The 19,565-nt window shown below is 41.5% G+C and overlaps 1 protein-coding gene and 2 pseudogenes across 1 annotated transcript; all 3 read right to left on the bottom strand.

The window, feature by feature from the left end:
* Positions 1-443: 443 nt before the first annotated feature.
* LOC118643752 lies at positions 444-7,389 on the bottom strand (annotated as a pseudogene).
* A 3,841-nt stretch (positions 7,390-11,230) lies between these two features.
* HINT1 (histidine triad nucleotide binding protein 1) lies at positions 11,231-15,654 on the bottom strand. The gene is made up of 3 exons (XM_036240251.1): positions 15,441-15,654; positions 13,362-13,466; positions 11,231-11,561 (listed from the first exon to the last, which is right to left on the bottom strand). The coding sequence occupies exons 1-3, from the start codon at positions 15,549-15,551 to the stop codon at positions 11,397-11,399; spliced, it is 381 nt and encodes a 126-aa protein (XP_036096144.1). The 5' UTR covers positions 15,552-15,654; the 3' UTR covers positions 11,231-11,396.
* On the bottom strand, positions 12,552-12,880 carry LOC118615357 (annotated as a pseudogene).
* Positions 15,655-19,565: the final 3,911 nt, after the last annotated feature.

Below are 19,565 nucleotides of genomic sequence, written 5' to 3'. Positions count from 1 at the left end.
CCAATTGGGGTCATGTGGGTGGCAACCAGTCGATGGGTCTCTCTCACATCGATGTTCCTCTCTCTCTTCCTCCCGCTCTATCTGAAGATAAATGCAAAAATGTCCTCGGGTCCTGGCCAGTTTGGCTCAGCGGTTAGAGCATCGGCCTGTGGTCCTGAGAGACCTGGGTTCGGTTCCCGCTAAGGGCATGTACCTTGGTTGCAGTTTGTCCCCGGCCCTGGTTGGGTTGTGCAGGTGGCAGCCACTCTATGTGTCCCTTTCACGTTGATGTTTCTCTCTCTTTCTCTTCCTCTCTCTCCCTCCCACTCTATCTGAACAAAAAAAAAAAAGTCCTCAGGTGAGGATTAAAAAAAAAAAATTGTGCTCCTGATAAGCTGAAGATATAGAGTAATGAACTGTTAGTTCTTTAAGCTAAAAATGCATGGATCTGCTGTACAAAAGTTTTATTCTCTGCCTGTAGTTAGTGACTCGGGGGCCTTCTGTAGATTCTGCACAACAGTGCTGACATCTTCATATTGCAAAGCACTGCCAGCATATTTGCAGTATTTCTGAGCTCAAGCAAAGTCCTCAGGTGTTAGACAGATATTCCCCTAGGAAACTGTACTGAAAAGTGCAGGATCAATGGCCAGAATAGTTTGTGGAGTAGGCTATATAGTATTACTTGTTACACTGTGCTGCGAGGCACCTCTGCTGGTGTATTCGCTGCAGCATGTGCACTGGGAGAAATCTGTATTCCTGCATAGCTGCTTCACGGCACATTGCTGGGGCCTAAGTTGATGATGATGGCTGAGGTGGCTAAGTGGGCAGAGAGGTCGCTCCAGTATCTTCATTTTCTCCAACATCATTATCTTCTTCAATTCCAACCAGCCCTGCTTGAGGAGTCTCTCCATTTTTTAAACAATTATGGATATATGTTGCCTTCCACCTTGCATACTTTCTGTGTTTCACGTTTTCATCAGTGAGCTCTCCAAACACTGTTATGACATCTATTAAAAGACTTACCATATGGAAGGTTTTTGTTGCTGTTGGTTTTTGTTGTTTTATTTTTATCCTCACCCAAGGACATTTTTCGATATTTTGTTCAGATAGAGTGGGAGGAAGAGAGAGAGAGAGAGAAACATCGATGTGAAATGGACACATCGAGTGGTTGCCACCCACATGACCCAACCAGGGCCGGGGACAAACTGCAACCGAGGTACATGCCCTTAGCGGGAACCGAACCCGGGTCTCTCCAGACCGCAGGCCAACGCTCTAACCGCTGAGCCAAACCGGCCAGGGCCATATAGAAGGTTTTGATCATGTTTTTATGAAATCAGGCAGCCTGATCTTCATTATTTGCATACAAAAATATTTTCAAAGCATAATTCTCCAAATGGGCACAACCATTTCTTGAGTAACAGCTTCATTATCACCCAACTGTTTCTTAAGAGCTTCTAACTGATAAAAATTTATGGCATTCTGGAGTTTTACTATCAATCTTCATTCCAGTCTGCATTGCATATAAACAACAGTAATAGACCACAACAGGGTCCCGCTTGTCATGCTCCTGAGTCATCCTCAGATGATGCTGTATGCTCTCAAACTGTGGGGGGAGCGGAGGCATTGGGGCAGGCGCAGCCGTCTCCACTGCAAGACTGACTCACCACTCCTGAATTAACTATTTATTGTGAGTTGCAAGATGGTGGATTTTGTCATTTGATTATTCCTTCCTCATTCACACTTTTGTTTTTTTTTGTTTTTTTTATCCTCACCCGAGGACATTTGTCCATTTTTTTGTTCAGATAGAGTGGGAGGGAGAGAGAGGGAGAGAGAGAGAAACATTGACGTGAAAGGGACACATCAAGTGGCTGCCACCCGCACGACCAACCAGGGCCGGGGACAAACTGCAACCGAGGTATGTGCCCTTAGCGGGAACCAAACCCGGGTCTCTCTGGACCGCAGGCCGACTCTCTAACTGCTGAGCCAAACCGGCCAGGGCCACACTTTTGTTTTAAACAAGCAAAGCTTTCTCTTCTTTTTCTTCTCTCTATCTCCCTCTCTTTATCTCTCTCCCCCGCTCTCTCTCTTCCCCCTCACCAATATAGTGTCACGGATTTAATTATTCTTATATTCAAATTGTCCCAAATTTGGCCACATGGAGCTCCATCAATCCAATTCCTATGTCCTTTTGACATGAACTCATCGGTCTTTGAGCAATCCCACTGCCTGGTTTATGGGCACAACAAGATATTTCATGCTCACCTTCTATTTCCCTGCCCACACCTGGAATTAGCCATTTCTTCAAGGAACCTTTTAGTTGAGAATGGTATTTAAAAACCAAAGCTGTGTGTTCTGTAGTGTTTACTAGGCCTTTACAGTGGACAAAGCTAGGATGTTTTTTGGTTGTTTTTCATTTCTTTATTTTTGAAAGTATTATATATGCTCCCCCTTTCCCCCCATTAACCCCCTCCACCCCAATCCTGCCCACTCCCAGGCTTTCACTGCACTATTGTCTATGTCCATGGGTTGTGCACATATGCATATAAATTCTTTGGTTAATCTCTTCCCAACTAGGATGTTTTTTAATCATTAGCATATACTGATAATTCTCAACTTCATGGGATTCTTTATTATCTTTCCCTGTTCTATGTCTTTTTTTTTTTTAATCCTCACCCGAGGATATTTTCTCAAATATCTTTAGATAGAGTGGGAGGGGAGAAGAAAGAGGGAGGGAGAGAGAGAGAGAGAGAGAGAGAGAGAGAGAAACATCAATGTGAGAGGGACACATCGATTGGTTGCCTCCCACACAACCCCAACCAGGGCCGGGGACAAACCACAAATGAGGTATGTGCCCTTGGCCAGAATCAAACCCTCAACTCTTTGTTCCATAGGCCGACGCTCTAACCACTGAGAAAAACCGGCCAGGGCTCCCTGTTCCATGTCTTTACCTCCTTTTTCACAGAATGAAAACTTAGATTATCATTCACACCAATATCTTTATTTGTTTGTTCTATCCTATAATAACACACAAAAACAGCTACAGGGGTTGAGTGGAGGAAGGCAAAGGAGGGGAAATGGGGAACATCTGTAATACTGTCAACTATAAAAAATATTTTTTTTCTTTATTGATTTTTAGAGAGAGAGGAAGGGAGAAGGAGAGAAAGATAGAAACATCGATGAAAGAGAACATCTATTGGCCGCCTCCTGCACACCCCCCACTGGGGATCAGGCCCACAACCTGGGTATGTGCCCTAGACAAGGAATCAAACCAGTGACCTCTTGGTGCATGGGTCGATGCTCAACCACTGAGCCACACTGGCCAGGCTAAAAAATATATTTTTAAAAATAATTTAACAGTTATAACACCAACAAGCCATGAGATAATGTTCAGGATTTCTTTGCAGTTGTCCTTGCCTTAGAATTTATCCTATTAAGGATATAGAGTCCATGTGCTGTGTTCAAAAGTAACTTGAATTATATTTTATGTATACAGTATGTGGGCTTTTTCTTTTATTGTTGACACTATTGCAGATGTCTCCCATTTCCCCCACCTTGGCCCACCTCTCCCCTGCTCCCACCAAACCTCTTCTGGCCTTCAACACACTTTGTGTCTATGGGCTATACAAACACGTTCACTGGCTACTCTCTTCACCTTCTTTCATTCAGTCCTCCCCACCCCACTACCCTCTTAGATCTGTCAATCTGTTCCATGTATCCATGTCTCTATGTTTATATTTTTAATATTTATATATACTTATTTTTATTTGGTTCTCTTTGCATTTGATTTTAGCCTCTACTTTTTAATATTTTTTTATTTACTTTTAGCTCATTAATTCTTGGGTATTTCCAGCCTTTCTCTATCCTGTCAACAATAGAAAGTGCTAACTTTGCCTGGTAACTTCTCTTTTTACATTTCTGAGGATGGTCCCAATATACTATTTAGGATCTCCTAGCACATTCTGATGTGGCATTGCAAAGAAATGGAAACGTGCATGTAAGGGAGAGAACTGGGCATGAGAGAATTCCCTTCTCTTTTGAAAGAGTGAGATACAAAATGACTGCAGTATCTGAGGAGTAATTGAGAAAGGCTCTTCAAGCAATCAAAAATCCAGAGAACAGGCTGCTTAGGTGAACAAAGTAAGCTCAGTAGGCTGGGAATTTGGGGTGGTCTGTGTCAGCCAAATTGTCCAACATAGCTCAATCCAAATATTCAGATACCACACGTTCCTGATCAATATCCTAACTTCCTCATACGAGACCAAACAGGCTATGAATTGAACTAATAAAACCTGGCAACAATGAGGATCAAACATTATGTTAGGCTTATAACTGTTGGAATTCTTCAGCTGTAAGAGCTTATGTCTTAAAACAAATCTCATTAATAGTCATGGCATAGTCATAGTGAGCCCTTAAGTTTCTATTGAAAACTTAAACTCATAAGTTAGAATTCTTAGCTTGCTGTTCTTTCTTTAGGATGTTCAACAATATTAGAAGCAATGACATCACCTCCATAGTCCTTGAGATCTGCCTACCCTTCATACCACCTATAGCAGTAACACTTGGAAGCCTAAAGGCATGACTTCAGTTGGCATATCAGTATATGTGATCCATGGAAAATTTAATTGGCTATTTTGCTACTATTTACCATAGGCTATGAAAATCCAGTTCCTCAATATTAGCTGCATTCTCTTTGTCTTTATCCCAAATCAGGCCAAATAACTAATCTCAGCTTTCCAGCCACCCTGCCCACCACCACCACCACCACCACCACCACCACCACCACTACCAACAACCAACACAACCACCTTTCCCTGAGGATCGATTGCCTACAACCATTTCTTGTAAAAACTTCTCCAGCAATCTCTTGAAACAATATTTAATGGGTAGCTCACAGACTAACTGAGAAAATCGGCAAGAATAAAGAGAAGCTATGAGAATAATACCCAGCCTCAAACAGAACTAGAGAGATGTCTGTTGGGGCACTGCTACCGCTGCCACTGAACACAGAAACTGCAGCTTGCTCTGTTGTCATCCCTGGCATTCAATACTGGATCCAACAGTTGGCAACACAGACACTATTGTGCCTGCCAACTGGCTGCTGCCACCGACACCAGAAAGAAATCTCCACTGTCCTTGTTTCTTTGTGTCATTAGTTTCAAATTCAAAATCCCAGATGAGTACAACTGATTGGCAGAGTCTAAGACAAGGGCCTACATCCCCGCTGGCAGAGGAGCTAGAATATTAGGTGTCTGTTCATTTCAACTTCTCTTGAAAGAGGCAAAGCATCCCTCAAATACCAAATGGGTTCAAATGCCGAACATCAATAATTACAAGTGTCCATTACACATATAATGCTCTAGTCAAATGCCGCAGGTTGTAATAGATGTACACAGTGCTGTTTGGTTTTTAGTAATACTATATTTAATACATATAGCCCAGAGCCTATCTCACAGTAGGCACTAAATAAATAGCAATTGTTATTCATACTGTTAGAAAGCTATCATAATTACTATCATAATCATGGTCATTATCACTACAAAATGTCACCCTACAGGGATTAATGAATAAGGATTAAATGAGATAACAAAAGTCCCAGGTAGACTGTAGAGACCAATGACAAGGAGGCCTAGATGGCCCCTCCTGATGCTATGATATCATATAGGAATTTCCAGAAATGATATACAACCCCAGAAATAAGGGGAAAACTCTAAACTGACTAAAATTAAGAATCTTCACCTTGCCCTGGCCAGCATGGCTCAGTTAGTTGAGCATCGTCAGGTCACCGGTTTGATTCCCAGTCAGGGCACATGACCGGGTTGTAGGTTTGATCCCCAGTGGATGTGTGTACCTGCAGCCAATTGATGTTTCCTCTCACATCAATGTTTCTCTCTCCCTCCCTCACCTTTCCTCTCTAAAATCAATAAAAATTTGTGTGATTTTTTAAAGAATCTTCACTTTGATGAATCAGAGACTCAAACAGAAAAAAAGTTGTTACAGAAAATTCAAAATAGAGGTATATTTCTTGCATACTTAGTTATAGGCTGATATTTATACACACAACTTTTTTCAGGTGCACTGTACCAGTCAAGCAAAGTGCCTGTATAACACTTCAGAGGACCTGCCACACCCACTGTCCTTTCTATAAGTCTATGATGCCCTGGCCAGTGTGGCTAAAGTGGTTGAGCTTCATCCCATCCACCAAGATGTCACCGGTTCAATTCCCGGTCAGGGTACATGCCCAGGTTGTGGGCTTAATCTCCAGTAGGGGGCATGCAGGAGGCAGCCAATTGATGTTTCTCTCTCTCTCTCCCTCTCCCTTCCTCTTTCTCTTTAAAAAAAAAAAAAAATTATATATATATATATATATATATATATATATATATATATAGAGAGAGAGAGAGAGAGAGAGAGAGAGAGTTCTTTACACATTGGCCACCATGGATACCAGACTGCCTCATCACAGTGAAAATTAATCAGCCATTTATAAGCTATTCTGCAGTTTATGAGGTGATCTGTCCCCAAGTTTATGCCTTCGAAGTCCTTATCTTCTCTTAGGAAGTAAAAGTCACACAGAGGTACAGAAATTAGTCTTAACTAGCAGGAGGAGGGACACAAAGTAGCTGAGTCAACATAACAGTGGTGGGTGAACTGTTTGATAGCTGTATCTTCCTCCCATTCTAGTATGCATGCCCCTTTGCAATGTGACTTTTCTGCTTCTCCCATGCATAAGTGAAGTCTGTTTCTCCAAACCCTTGAATCTGAACCAGCCTTTTAACTTGCTCTGACCAACTGAATGTGATTGAAGAGATGTTATTTAAGTTCTGAAGCCTAAGCCTAGAGGGGCCTTGCAATATCTGTTTTACTCTCTTGAAATGTTGCCCTGAGAACATTAAACTATGAAGAAGCTGGGGTTAAAGACAACATGGAAAGAGGCCAAGCCATCCCAGTTGTCCCAACTGGATCCACTTTATCCAACCTACATGAGCGAGTCCAGCCAAGTTAAGTAGAACTGCCCAACTAACAAAAAATCATAAAAATCTTAAGAAATAACACATTGTAATTGTTTAAAACTAAGTTTGGGATTGTTTTTTACTGTGTGACCACCATGTAAACTGGTATAGCCTAAAGGAGAATAAGGGGCCATACAGAGGAGAATCAAAGGACCCCAGCTGATTACCAGTGCCAACTGTGAGTCATCTGAGTGGGATCCTCTTGGACCCTCCAACCTTCACCAGAACACATCAGCCTGACAAAGCTCGGGGAAAAGCAGCAGAGTCAGTCCACAGAATCACGAGAAATAATCGATCCTTAACTCCTCTTTCTCTTACTCCCATATTTTATCCACTGGCAAATCCTGCCAGCTTTACCTTCAATTACATGCTGAATCTGATCACGTCTCATCAGCTCCATCACTCATACTGGTCCAAGCTACCATCATTTCTTGCATGGATTATAAAATGGCCTGCTAACAAGTCTTTTTGGAATGAGTAAAATATTGTATATCTTGATTGTAGTGTTGGATACATAACTATGTACATTTGTCAAAACTATTGAGCTATACAATTTTAAAAGGTAGATTTTACTCTATATTATAAATCAATAATCTTGAATGTTTAAAGAATAACCACCCGCCCAGCCGATTAGCTCAGTGGTTGAGCATCAACCCATGCACCAAGAGGTTGCCAGTTTGATTCCCAGCCAGGGCACATGCCCAGGTTGTGGGCCAAATCCCCATTGGGGGGCATGCAGGAGGCGGCCAATCGATGTTCTCTCTCATCGATGTTTCTGTCTCTCCCTCCCTAAAATCAATAAAGAAAAAAATTTAAAGAATAACCACCCAAGCTTTCAGGTCATTTTCAAACAAAGTACAATGAATTCATGTTAAACCAACTACATTTTTTTCTAGGGCAAGTGCTAAACAATCTTCAGCATGAAACAAAGAGAAGAAACCAGCTGCAGAAACATCCATATTTACTCTAAACAAACAAATGCATGCACAAGTCACACTATTTCTGGGAAGCTTATAAAACCATCTGTAATTATAATAAAATACTCAGGGAGAAAACTTAATGAGCTATTTTAGGCAAAAATCTCTTTATTAAGTGATCCTGTATGTCACAGAAAGCAATTCAAGAAGCAATTACTATGATCAGCTGATGTTCTCATATTGTTTGCTTTACAGATGAAGGGGCTGATTGATATGCAGAGGACTGATATCCACTCTTGGCATATTTGCAGTACATATTCAAAAAAGCTTAACCACTTTTTTGTTCTTTTTAATACCCATGCCATAAGAAGAGCTCTTTAAAATTTAGTCATTTATGATTTTATAAGTCATAATGAGTAGGGGAAAAGTATATTGTAATCAGCATGATGGAGCACCAGAAAAGTGTAGTAAGGAAGTTTTCCTTGGAATTGAAGTTGCACCCACTATCATTCAGATAATAGTGGTCAACAAAATACCTCATGGTCTTGAGTCAGTGTTGAAGTGAACACAGCCAAATTATGGCTACTTGGAGCAGGTTCTTTCAGCACCTGGGTCAAGTCCAAGAATGCCCGGTTGCTTTTCCACACTTGTGACCATCACCTAACAATGATGGAGCAGAGACTGCAAATTGTCTCTCAATATCTACTCCACTTTCATTCTCTTCTGGGTAGCAAGGTACCCAGCTTTCTTATAGCTCGAGGTGTCCAATGATATATAAATAGGTGTTGTAGGACCTCTGGAAAAGCTCCATCAAAAATGGACATAATTCTGGCATGTAACTTTTTTGGCTTTTTTTTTTTTCTTGATGGAGAAACTGTCTCAGTTCTGCGAGCTGCTCTAGCAATTTTGTGTGTGTGTGTGTTTATTAAAACCAGGGAGTGAAACAAGGGCTTAGGACAGAAGCAGAACAAGACAGAGTCTAAGCAGGGCTGCTTTAAAGTCACAGTGAAAGTGAGCCAAGCCAGGCCAGTGTGGCACAGTGGTTGAGTGTTGACCCATGCACCAACAGGTCACCGGTTCAATTCCCAGTCAGGGCACATGCCCAGGTTGTGGGCCAAATCCCCAGCGGGGGCATGCAGGCCAATCAGTGTTCTCTCTCATCAATGTTTCTATCTCTTTCCCCCTCTCTTCCTCTCTCTCTAAAACCAATAGAGGAAAAAAATAATTTTATCAAAGAAAAAAGAAAGTGAGCCTAGGTGGGGCTGCTGTCAGCTCACTGGGAAGTCAGAGAAAAGGGGGCCTTGGAGACAGGTGTAGGGATTAGCCCAGGATGAGCTGCCACTGCCCAGTGCTCCCCTGGTTACAAGTCTCAAGGGGTCCCTTAGGGTTTAGGAGATGCACTCCTGTGGGGGATGAAAGGGAAAGGCGCAGGTATGCTCCCTAGGACAGAGAGTACGTGCCTACTCTAGCAAATTAATAGAACATGAGGAGGGAGTCTTAGGAACTTCTGATTTATAGCCAGTTGGTCAAAAGTACTGGTAACAACCTGAACTCATATCTGGCAAAGGGAGCAGGGACTCCTGTAGGACTGAACCCTTAACCCATTGAATCTGATGCTATCTCTGAGTTGAATGAACTGTAAGACACTAGCTGGTGTCTGGTGGATAACTTGGTGCTGTGTAGAAACCCCACCCCCTTCAAACTTCAAAAATTTTGTCTCAGAACCATTTTAGGTAGAAAAGTCAGACATAAGCAGCAAGACAAATTAGCAGATGTCTACCTAATTTATTAGCACTGGTTTGATGAAATTAGTGGGAAATATGCTTAAAGAAAGTTGACTCGACCCTCTTAATACATAATACAAATGCTTCTTATTACATTTTTTACAGTGGCACAAACCCCTCCAAAATTCCTCATACTTTCCCCCACTTAAAAAAATAAAGCCATAAAAGTAATAGAGAGAAAAAGAACAATTTTAAAAACCCTCCTGGAGTGGAAAAGGCTTTTTTAAAAATCCTCACCTGCGGATATTTTTCCATTAATCCTCACATAGAGTGGAAGGGAGGGAAGGGGTGAGAGAGAGAGAGAGAGAGAGAGAGAGAGAGGGAGGGAGGGAGAGAAAGAAACATCAATGTAAGAGAGACAAATCAACTGGCTGCCTTCCCACATGACCCTGACCAGGGCTGGGAATCAAACCTGTGACACTCTGGTCCACAAGCAGACACTCTAGCGGCTAAGCCAAACTGGTCAGGGCAGGAAAGGCTTTTTAAAATATGAAATAAAAATTGATACATTAACTGTACAAATATTTTAAACACCATAAACAAAGTAAAAAATGACAATTGGGAAGAAAATTATTTGTAAGATAATAAATGGTCAATTTCCCTAATCCCTTCCAAATTATTTTAAAATCACTAACAAAACTAAAAATTAAGAAGAAAAAGAATTTCAATTAAATGTGTCAAACCCTACTAAAGTGGCCTTCAGAAAGGCTAGGACACATGGCAAGATTAAAAACAAAATATAGTTGTCAGTCTACATAAGGAGAATCGAGACTCTGAGATGCGCTCCTTAATTTCACATAGCCAGATTCATGCACAACTTAAATATATTTGCTAATGTACACACTCAAAACTATGAGTTTTCCAGTCGAATTAATTTGAATAGGTTTTCAAGTCTTTATAGTAAATATTCAGCCAGTTTAGATAACAAAGAAATACCAATGTATGGCTTCACATGGTCATCAAAATTCTATGACAAATCTAATTTTTTTTAATGTTTTTTATTGATTTTTTAGAGGGATAGAAACATCATTATGAAAAACATCCATCAGCTGCCTCCTGCACGCCCCCTACTGGGGATCAGGCCCACAACCTGGGTATGTTGGAATCAAATTGGGACTGAACAGTCCATGGGACCAGGCTCAATCCACTGAGCCACACCAGCCGGCTGATAAATCTACTTTCATCCTTTCCAAATTAACTATACAGTCCAAGGGAAACATATAGGCTGGACAAAAAACACAGTTTCTAAACTCAAAACTGTCACTTTCTGGATCGATCATATCACATATTCCTTTGTTCTCAGAAAATAAGAGAATTGAATTAGAAAATTTTCTTCTGGACTAAAAGTATATTTCAAAGCTAAAGCTAAATTTATGAAATCTTGTCATTTGTCTTCAAAGAGCAGTCACACCATTAGAACAATGTATATATGTTGAATCCTCCTTGGGGAGAAAAAACAAAAAACTTCCCAAATTATGATCACCACCTTCATACATCCATACACACATTTTTTTAAGTACTAAATCAAATACAGAATTCAGAACATGCAACAATGTCTTTTATTATGTATGGGTTTTAGAAATTATTTCCTCCATCTCTCCATACACAGGCAAAAAAAAAAAAAAAAAAAAGTGTACTGTTTAGCAAATTAGAACTTGCAAAACTGATCATTGCCTAGAGTAGGGAAAATTATCCCTAAAACATGCTTAACCAGGAGGCCAATTCATCTGCCGACCTCCAAGAACATGAAGATGAACATGATAGACAGACTGTCCCCCATCTGAGCCTTCATTCACTACCATTCGATAACCCTTCTTCAGGCCCAAATCAGCAGCACATTTCTTGCCAACAATCATTAAATGTCCAAGAAGCTGGAAAAGAAAAAAAAGAAGTTTAAGCACAGGCAATTTACAACTTCTTGCCATTAAATAATAAACTACTAAGGTGAAATATATTTTAAATTTGTCAGGTCAAAACATGCTTCTTTGGGCATATATTTGGAAACTCTTTTAATCCTAATACAACATAACTTACAATTAAAAAAACAACAGTAAGATTAGATATTTATTCATTACTAATTTCAATCAAAAAATTAGAAACATAAATCTACTGCTAAATTAAAATAATTTTTAAATCAGCCTGGCTAGTGTGACTCAGTGGATTGAGCCTGGTCCCATGGACTGAGAGGTCCTGGTTCGATTCCCGGTCAGGGCACATGCCCAGGTTATGGGCTGGATCCCCAGAAGGGGGCATGTAGGAGGCAGCCAATAGATGTTTCTATCTCTCTCCCTTCTTCTCTAAAATATCAATAAAAACATATTAAAAATAAATAAATTTTTAAATCAAATTACAGGTGGTATTTAAGTGTTCTTAATAAAACAAGACATCTTGTTTTCTTGTTGTGGGGCAGTGTATCAATCAGGATAGGTTTGATTATACTGTGGTAACAAACCACCCCAAAATCTTGTGTTCATTACATGTTCATCCCAAGTTGACCACACTCTATTTCTACATCTTTTTCACTTTGAAATCCAGGCTGATGAAGCAGCTACTATATAACCATAGTGGCAGAGGGAAGAGAGAATATGGCACACCAGGTGCTACCTTTTAAAGTTTCCACTCAAAAGACATGCATCATTTCTGCTCGCATTCATTGGCCAAATCAAGTTATACCACCAGGTCTGACATCAATGAAGCAGCAAGTATAATGCACCCCTAAAGAACAGTGAATATTTATGAGCAATTATACAATCTACCACAAAGAGCATTAGCGAAAAAGTTTTTTGGTGTTTTTTAGCCTTTTAATTGCTTCTATTACTCAAAAAGGCTTCATTTTTTTATTTAGTTTTCTGACTCTAGTCTTATGCCTTCGATACTTTCACAACGATTGTTCTGCTCCTCAATAAGGAAAGCACGCTTGATTCTGTCACGGACACATTTGGCACACATGGATCCACCATAGGCCGTGCTGACATGTTTTTTCATTTTAGACAACCTCATCAGAACTTTAGGTCTCATGGCACGAACTCCACAAAGTCGGCCCAGGCACACGCCACATGCAGACTGGTGCTTTCCCAACCTTCTTGGTATAAAGATAAACAATTCTATTACCAGGGGTTCGTGACAGTCTAGTTTTGTTAGAGGCTGTATTGTAGGACAACCTCTGACAGTATGTCAAACGCTAGACCATTGTGAATGCCTGAAGTCACCCTCCCCAGAAGAGCAGCAAAAAAGTTTGAGGCCATATCCCCTGGCAAACCAGATAATTATTTTTCTTGCCTTTAACAGTATTGATAAAAGGAAAGTCCATCAACCCTCTCCTATATGATATGCTATTTCTTTGTTAGGAAAAATGAGTCTCATCAACTATGTAGAATCCTTTCTGCTTAAGAATTTGTCATATTAAACTAGAATTATTGTGGTGATCATTTCATTATATATATATATCAAATCATTATGTTGTATACCTAAAACTAGTATATATCTCACTTTTTAAAAATCAAACTATTTTTACATTGAAAATGTAAAACTATTCAAACTATTGAAGCCCTAATGATTTTGTTTTCCTTACTAATGCCCTTAGTAAAACGAAAATTAACATCAGTTTAAGGTCAAAATTTAGTCTCCCAATTTAAAAATAAAATAAAAATTGTGCTAGTAAATTTACTTACACTTTCATCATCATCTTCTGCTACGGAAATCTGGGATATATGCTTCTTAGGTATCACCAGAAAATGTGTTGGTGCTTGAGGGGAAATGTCATGGAAAGCAAGACACTAGGAGGGGAGGGGAAAAAAAAATCAAAGTTTAATATATCATCTGGTAAGCTAAACTTATTCTTTCACACTAACCCCATGAGAGAGACTGTAGTAAATGCGGGCAAATCAGTAGTATACTCAATACATGTGGTTTCCTGGTCCTTTTCATGAACTTACAATAATGGGAAGACTAACTTTAAACAATGAAAGTTTAACTAACCAAAGGTCCTACATGTTACAAAGTGAAAGTAAAGAATGAAATAAATGATTATCAGAGAAAAACCTGATTTAGATTGGGTGGCAACATTTCAACTGAGATCCACAGGATGAGTAGAAATTACATAGACAAATCCTTATCTACCTTCCCAGTTTGATCTCATACAGCTGTTCCTGCTCAAGTCACTTTGTTCTTCTCTCTCTACCCTCAGGGCTTTTTCAAGTGCCGGTTTCTCTTCTGCAATGATCCTCAACCCCAACTTTTGTCTAACTTAAATTTCTATTCATTTCTCAGCTCCCAGTATATATCATTTCCGAAGGATATCTTCTCTGACTCCTCTCTCCACCTTCTCTAGGTCAAGAGCACTAGTTTGTGTCATTTCCGGGTTTTTTCCTTTACTGCTGTTATCAGTTTTGTAATTACATATCTGTAATTACATAAATATCTATTTATTCCCATTTTACTCAATAATTTATAACATATACCTATTATTCTCTTTTGTAGAAATGAAGAGGATAAGTAGCATGTAGACAAATGACACCACAAGAATGTTTTTGTATCTCTTGTTCCCTACTGAAAGTGGAAGCTACTTAAAACCTATCCTGCTTACCTGTCTCCGGAGTAATTCTATGGGGTATTCCACACAAATGCTGTGTCATTTAGATTGCTTATGCTGTTATACTATTGGGACTACGGTGATTTAAAAGACAATATTTTAATGATCATTTATAAAAAGCAACTGAAAATATTTCAAAAGAAATGTGCACTCTCCAAAACAAAAGTACTTCCCTAACTAGTGACAAAGGTATTTAAATAAAGTTCACCTTGAGGAATCTAATTAAATCTCAGCTAACATTTTGACTCTAAGAACACTCTTAGTAGCATAAAATGAATGTTTCTCTTATAGTCCATATTTCTTAAAGTTAACTTAGCAAAATTTACAGAATGTTTTCCATGCAAAACTGCCAACCTCCTGCCAAGCTTTATTTGCGCTCCAAACCCATAAATACAACGACCCACTAAATATTTTTCACAAGATGTCCGAAAGTCACATGAAGTCGGCCTTTCTAAGGCGGAATTTCACCTATGGTGAAGTCAACAGGAACAACATTCTTAGTCCCTTGGCAGAAAACTGCTTCCTGCCAAATTTAAAAGGAACCCTTCTTCCCGGCAGGGGCCAAAGGAAAGCAAATCTCCGAGGCAGGCCCACCTAGTCCAAAGTCCGCGGCGGGAGTAGGGGTGCCGAGCCGGCTCCCCGCGTCCGCACGCCTTCCCCACCCCCCGACCCCGCCGCCCGCCGCCCGCCGCCCGGAGGCGCGTGCCCTGGGCCTCCTAGCGCCACGCGGCGCGGAGAGGCTCCGGGGATCTCCGGGGATCTCCGGGCAGACCGGCTGTGCGCGGGAGATCGCGGAGATTGGGCCGAGTCAGGGCGCGATCGGGTTTCTCCCTGTGAGGCAGAGAGCTGGCGAGATTGTGAGATTCCTGACACAGGCGAGGTCCGAGGCAGCCAGGTAGCGGGCGGGCGCCCACGCCGAGGGCCCGGCGCGTCCTTCACGTGCACCCGAGCCCCGCGAGCGCCCGGCAGCCTGGCCCGCGCCGGGGCTGATAACGCGTAACCGGAGCGCCGGCACGCGCCGGCAGGCCGCTGGCTAGGGGCCCGCGGCAGAGGCCGCGCCGGGCGGCCGGCTCCCGTTCCTTCCCCGTGGCGCCGCCCGACCCCTCTTCCCACCGAGGTAACCGGCGCGTCCGCGAGCGAGGCGGCGCCCGGTGCCTACCTGGTCATCCTCAAAAATTATTTTGGCTGGGATTTCCTTGCGAATGATCTTGCCGAAGATCGTGTCGCCACCAGGCCGAGCGGCCTGAGCCTTGGCGATCTCATCTGCCATAGCGGCCTCGCTTCCGCAGCGCCGCCAAGGGAGAACCTCGGAGAAGGGAGGAGCAGGGGGAGCGGGCAGAGTGCGGGAGCGCGCGGCCAAGGCTGGGCTGGGACCGCTGCTCGCGCGGCCGAGCGTGTTCTGCGCGTGCGCACTGGCGACCGGAGCGGCTGGCGCGTGGGCGCAGGAGGCGAGCGGCCCCGCGAGACCCGACGTGAGCGAAGTTCTTGATCCCAGCCTCCAAGGAGCAGCACTGAGGTCGTTTTCCTTTATTCCTTTCTTGTCTCTCAGGGACGGAATTACTAGTGTAAGCCGTTCTTCCCTTGCCTTATGGACCCTTGTAGGAAAACTTGGATATTGTAACTGAAAAGATTTGATAATCCAAGCAGTGTTTGCTGGGTGAGACGCCGTGACACTTTCATGTCTCAGCTGCAGTAGGTCATGGCTCCAGCACATAAGCCCTCCTATCATCGTTTTTTTTTTTCTCCCTCTCGCAGTGATTCTCAACCTGAACTGCACGTTAAAATCATTTGGAGAGCTTTTTTAAAATCCTGCGAATCTGGCCGCAACCCAGATCAATTCAATCAGACTCTGTGGGCGTGAGACCCAGGCATCAGTAGTATGTAAACCTCCCTCAACTGTTTTACAAAGAATTTTTCCCAGCAGTAATCAACATAACGTCAAATACCCCACTTTAAAGGATCTAAACCTACCTTAACCCCACATCCTCCTCCACATTTTTGCTCCTTTATAAGAGTTTTCTATGTAATGTGTCCACTTTCTCATCTTTTTTGAGCCCATTTCCCTTTTATCAAAATCATTGTGGAACTCCGCTTACAAAATCCTATAGGTAATTCCAGTTATACTAGACCTCTTGGCATCATTGGCTACTATGGACCATTTCCTCTTCTCAGCAGTAGTCCATTCTGCAACCTCTCTGGATGCTATTTCATCTTCACAGTGAGCCTCCTGTTCCAGGCCTCTCAATGGATTCTGTTCTTGGCCCCTTCTCTAGCTAGCAATCTCCAAGTGTCCTTATTAAAAGATATTAACTATACCTTCCAGACTACTCTAAATGATTATGTTTACCACTGTGTCTTTGCAAAATTACTGATAGTGGTCCCCTTTGATATAAAAAGTGTCCCATTTGTTACTTTTGCTATCAAAGACAATACTAGGACAATTGGTGAAATGTAAATAATGCCTGTAAATTATATAATAGTTTTGAAAGTCATGCTAATTTCCTCATAAATCCACAGCAAAATTATAAAAATCAGTTATCTGTGATGAGACTCTATAACTTAGGTTTCTAACATGTTTCCTGGTGATTCAGTTGCTGCTGGGTCTAAAACCATACTTTGAGAACCACTGATGTAAGAGAATGACTTTTTTATAAGAAACAATCCACTAAAGTATTTAGGAGTATAGGAGTATCATGTTTGCAACTCACTCTCAAACAGTAAAGAGATTTTTTTAAAATCCACATACAGATAAATAGAAAAGAATAAAGCGATTGTAAAATGTTAACATTTGGGGAATCTGAGTGAAAGGTATATGCAAATTCTGTCTATTGCAAATTTTCTGTAAGTCTGAAGTCGTCAAAAAGCTAAAAAGAAAAAATATGTACTGTTTTAGGTAATAAACATGGTCACCTTTTATTAAATCTGAGGCTTTATCATCTATAGAGCAATGACTCTGGTATTTATCATCCGACCTACCTCTCCCTTAATTCCAGATTGGTCTATGGTATATATTACTGCCCACTCACCACCTTCATTGTGATGTCTACTAGGAACTTCAAATTTATTTTTACTTTCAATTGTTTTGTTTCACAATAAACAATCAAACAAAAGGCCTCCTGCAGCATTCCATATCTGCTATAATTGACTTGCTCACGCCAAAAGTTTTGAAATCATCCTTAACTCTTCTCTCTGTACTTTCAGCACATTTCATGAATCTAATCTCTTCTTACCTCTACTCCACCACCCTAATCCAAACTACTGCCATAAAGATGACCATGTCCTAATCTCTGGAGCCTATGAATATGTTGCTTTACTTGGTAAAGGGGATTTGCTGGTGTAATTAAGGATTTTGAGGTGAGGAGATTCCTTGATTTTCCAGGTGGGGCCAATATAGTCACAGGGGCCCTCATAAGTGAAAGAGGAACACAGGAGAGTGTCAGAGAAGGAGACATGATCATGGAAGCAGGTGTGAGAGGTCTAAGATTGAAGGTGCTGTACTATTGGCTTTGAAGTTGGAAAAGGCCACAAGCAGATGGCATTCTGGAAGTCAGAAGTCCAAACTGGGTTTCATTGAGCTAAAATTGTGGTGTCGGCAGGGCTGTATTCCTTTCAGAGGCTCTAGAGAAGAATGGTTTCCTTGCCTTGTCTAGCTTCTAGAAGCCACCCACGTTCTTTTCTTGTGGCCCCTTTCTCCATCTTCAAAGCCAGAAGCAGAGCATCTTCAAATCTTTCCCTAACTCTGCTTCCTTCTTTCACTTACAAGGATCCTTGTGATTACCTTGGGTCCACCAGACACTTCAGGGTAATCATCCCATCTCAAAATCCTTAATTTAATCACATCTCTAAAGTCCCTTTTGTCACCTAAGGAACATATTCAAAAGCTCCTAGGATTTTATAGGCCATTATTCTGCCTATCACATAGCTCCATGATCTTAAATGAGTGATGAACATGTTAGAATTTCCTTTTCAGTTCTAGGTCACACACTTTGAGATGCTAACAAACCAGGATATATTCCCAGAACAACTGGAATAGTCATTCCATTTATGGAAAAGGTGAGGAAATCATAGAGATTTATCTAAGAAAAGAGAAGCTTCAGGACCGAACGGATTTGGGCACTATGGGAACTATTATTTTCCAATATTGGCTGATGAGGGGTTTTGGTTAGCTGAATAAAGGACCACAGTTAGCCAGAAATTGTAACAATAACTTATAAACTTTTAGGAAATTGGGCTATGATCCAAACTAGAAATGAAAATAGCATATTTTTTGTTGTTGTTAATCCTCACCGAGGATGTTTTTTTTCCTGTTGATTTTAGATAGAGTAAAAGGGAGGGAGAGAGAGAGGGAAACATCAATATGAAAGAGACACATCGATTGGTTGCCTCCCAATCGTTCGACCAGGGATCAAACCTGCAACTCAGGTACATGCCCTTGATGGAAATCAAACCCACGACCCTTTGGTCTACAGATTCGACACTCTAACCATTTAGCCAAACCGGCCAGGGTGAAAATAAGCATCTTTTAATCATTCAATAGCAATCATGATCATCTAATTTATTGTTTCCTGGATAAAAGAAAGTACCCAGTATATTTGGTTTAATAGTGTGATTATGGCCCTGGCCAGTTTGGCTCAGCAGTTAGAGCATTGGCCTGCGGTCCAGAGAGACCCGGGTTAGGTTCCTGCTAAGGGCACAGACCTCAGTTGCAGTTTGTCCCTGGCCCTGGTTGGGTTGTGAAGGTGGCAGCCACTTGATGTGTCCCTTTCACGTCAATGTTTCTCTCTCTCTCCCTCCCTCCCACTCTATCTGAACAAAAATGGAAAAATGTCCTCGGGCCCTAGCCGGTCTGGCTCAGCGGTTAGAGCGTTGGCCTGCGGTCTGGAGAGACCCGGGTTCGGTTCCCGCTAAGGGCACGTACCTTGGTTGCAGTTTGTCCCCGGCCCTGGTTGGTCGTGCGGGTGGCAGCCACTCGATGTGTCCCTTTCACGTCGATGTTTCTCTCTCTCTCTCCCTCCCACTCTATCTGTACAAAAATTGGAAAAATGTCCTCGGGTGAGGATAAAAAAAAAAAAAAAAGAAAAATGTCCTCGGGTGAGGATTCAAAAAAAAAAATAGTGTGATTATGTTAAACACTCTTCTGCAAATCTAATTCATTTTAATAAAAAAGCAAAATCAACTCAAAATTGTCATGGAGATGTAAAGTACAGCATAAGGAATATAGTCAATAATACTGTAATAATTATGTATGGCGCCGTGTGGGTACTAGACTTTTTGGGGACATCAC

Source organism: Molossus molossus, unplaced genomic scaffold (assembly GCF_014108415.1).
Source record: "Molossus molossus isolate mMolMol1 unplaced genomic scaffold, mMolMol1.p scaffold_m16_p_4, whole genome shotgun sequence".
NCBI classification, from domain to species: domain Eukaryota; kingdom Metazoa; phylum Chordata; class Mammalia; order Chiroptera; family Molossidae; genus Molossus; species Molossus molossus.
Note: the sequence above shows the minus strand (reverse complement) of the source record. Positions and strands in the feature narration are given on the sequence as shown.

Bases quoted from the DNA above. Each gene is read 5' to 3' on its own strand.
- HINT1 (XM_036240251.1), bottom strand. From the start codon at position 15,551: ATGGCAGATGAGATCGCCAAGGCTCAGGCCGCTCGGCCTGGTGGCGAC. The intron at 13,467-15,440 runs GTAGGCACCGGG...CTCCCCTCCTAG, and splicing joins TAATTTTTGAGGATGACCAG to TGTCTTGCTTTCCATGACAT. The intron at 11,562-13,361 runs GTAAGTAAATTT...TTTCTTTTCCAG, and splicing joins CAGAAGATGATGATGAAAGT to CTTCTTGGACATTTAATGAT.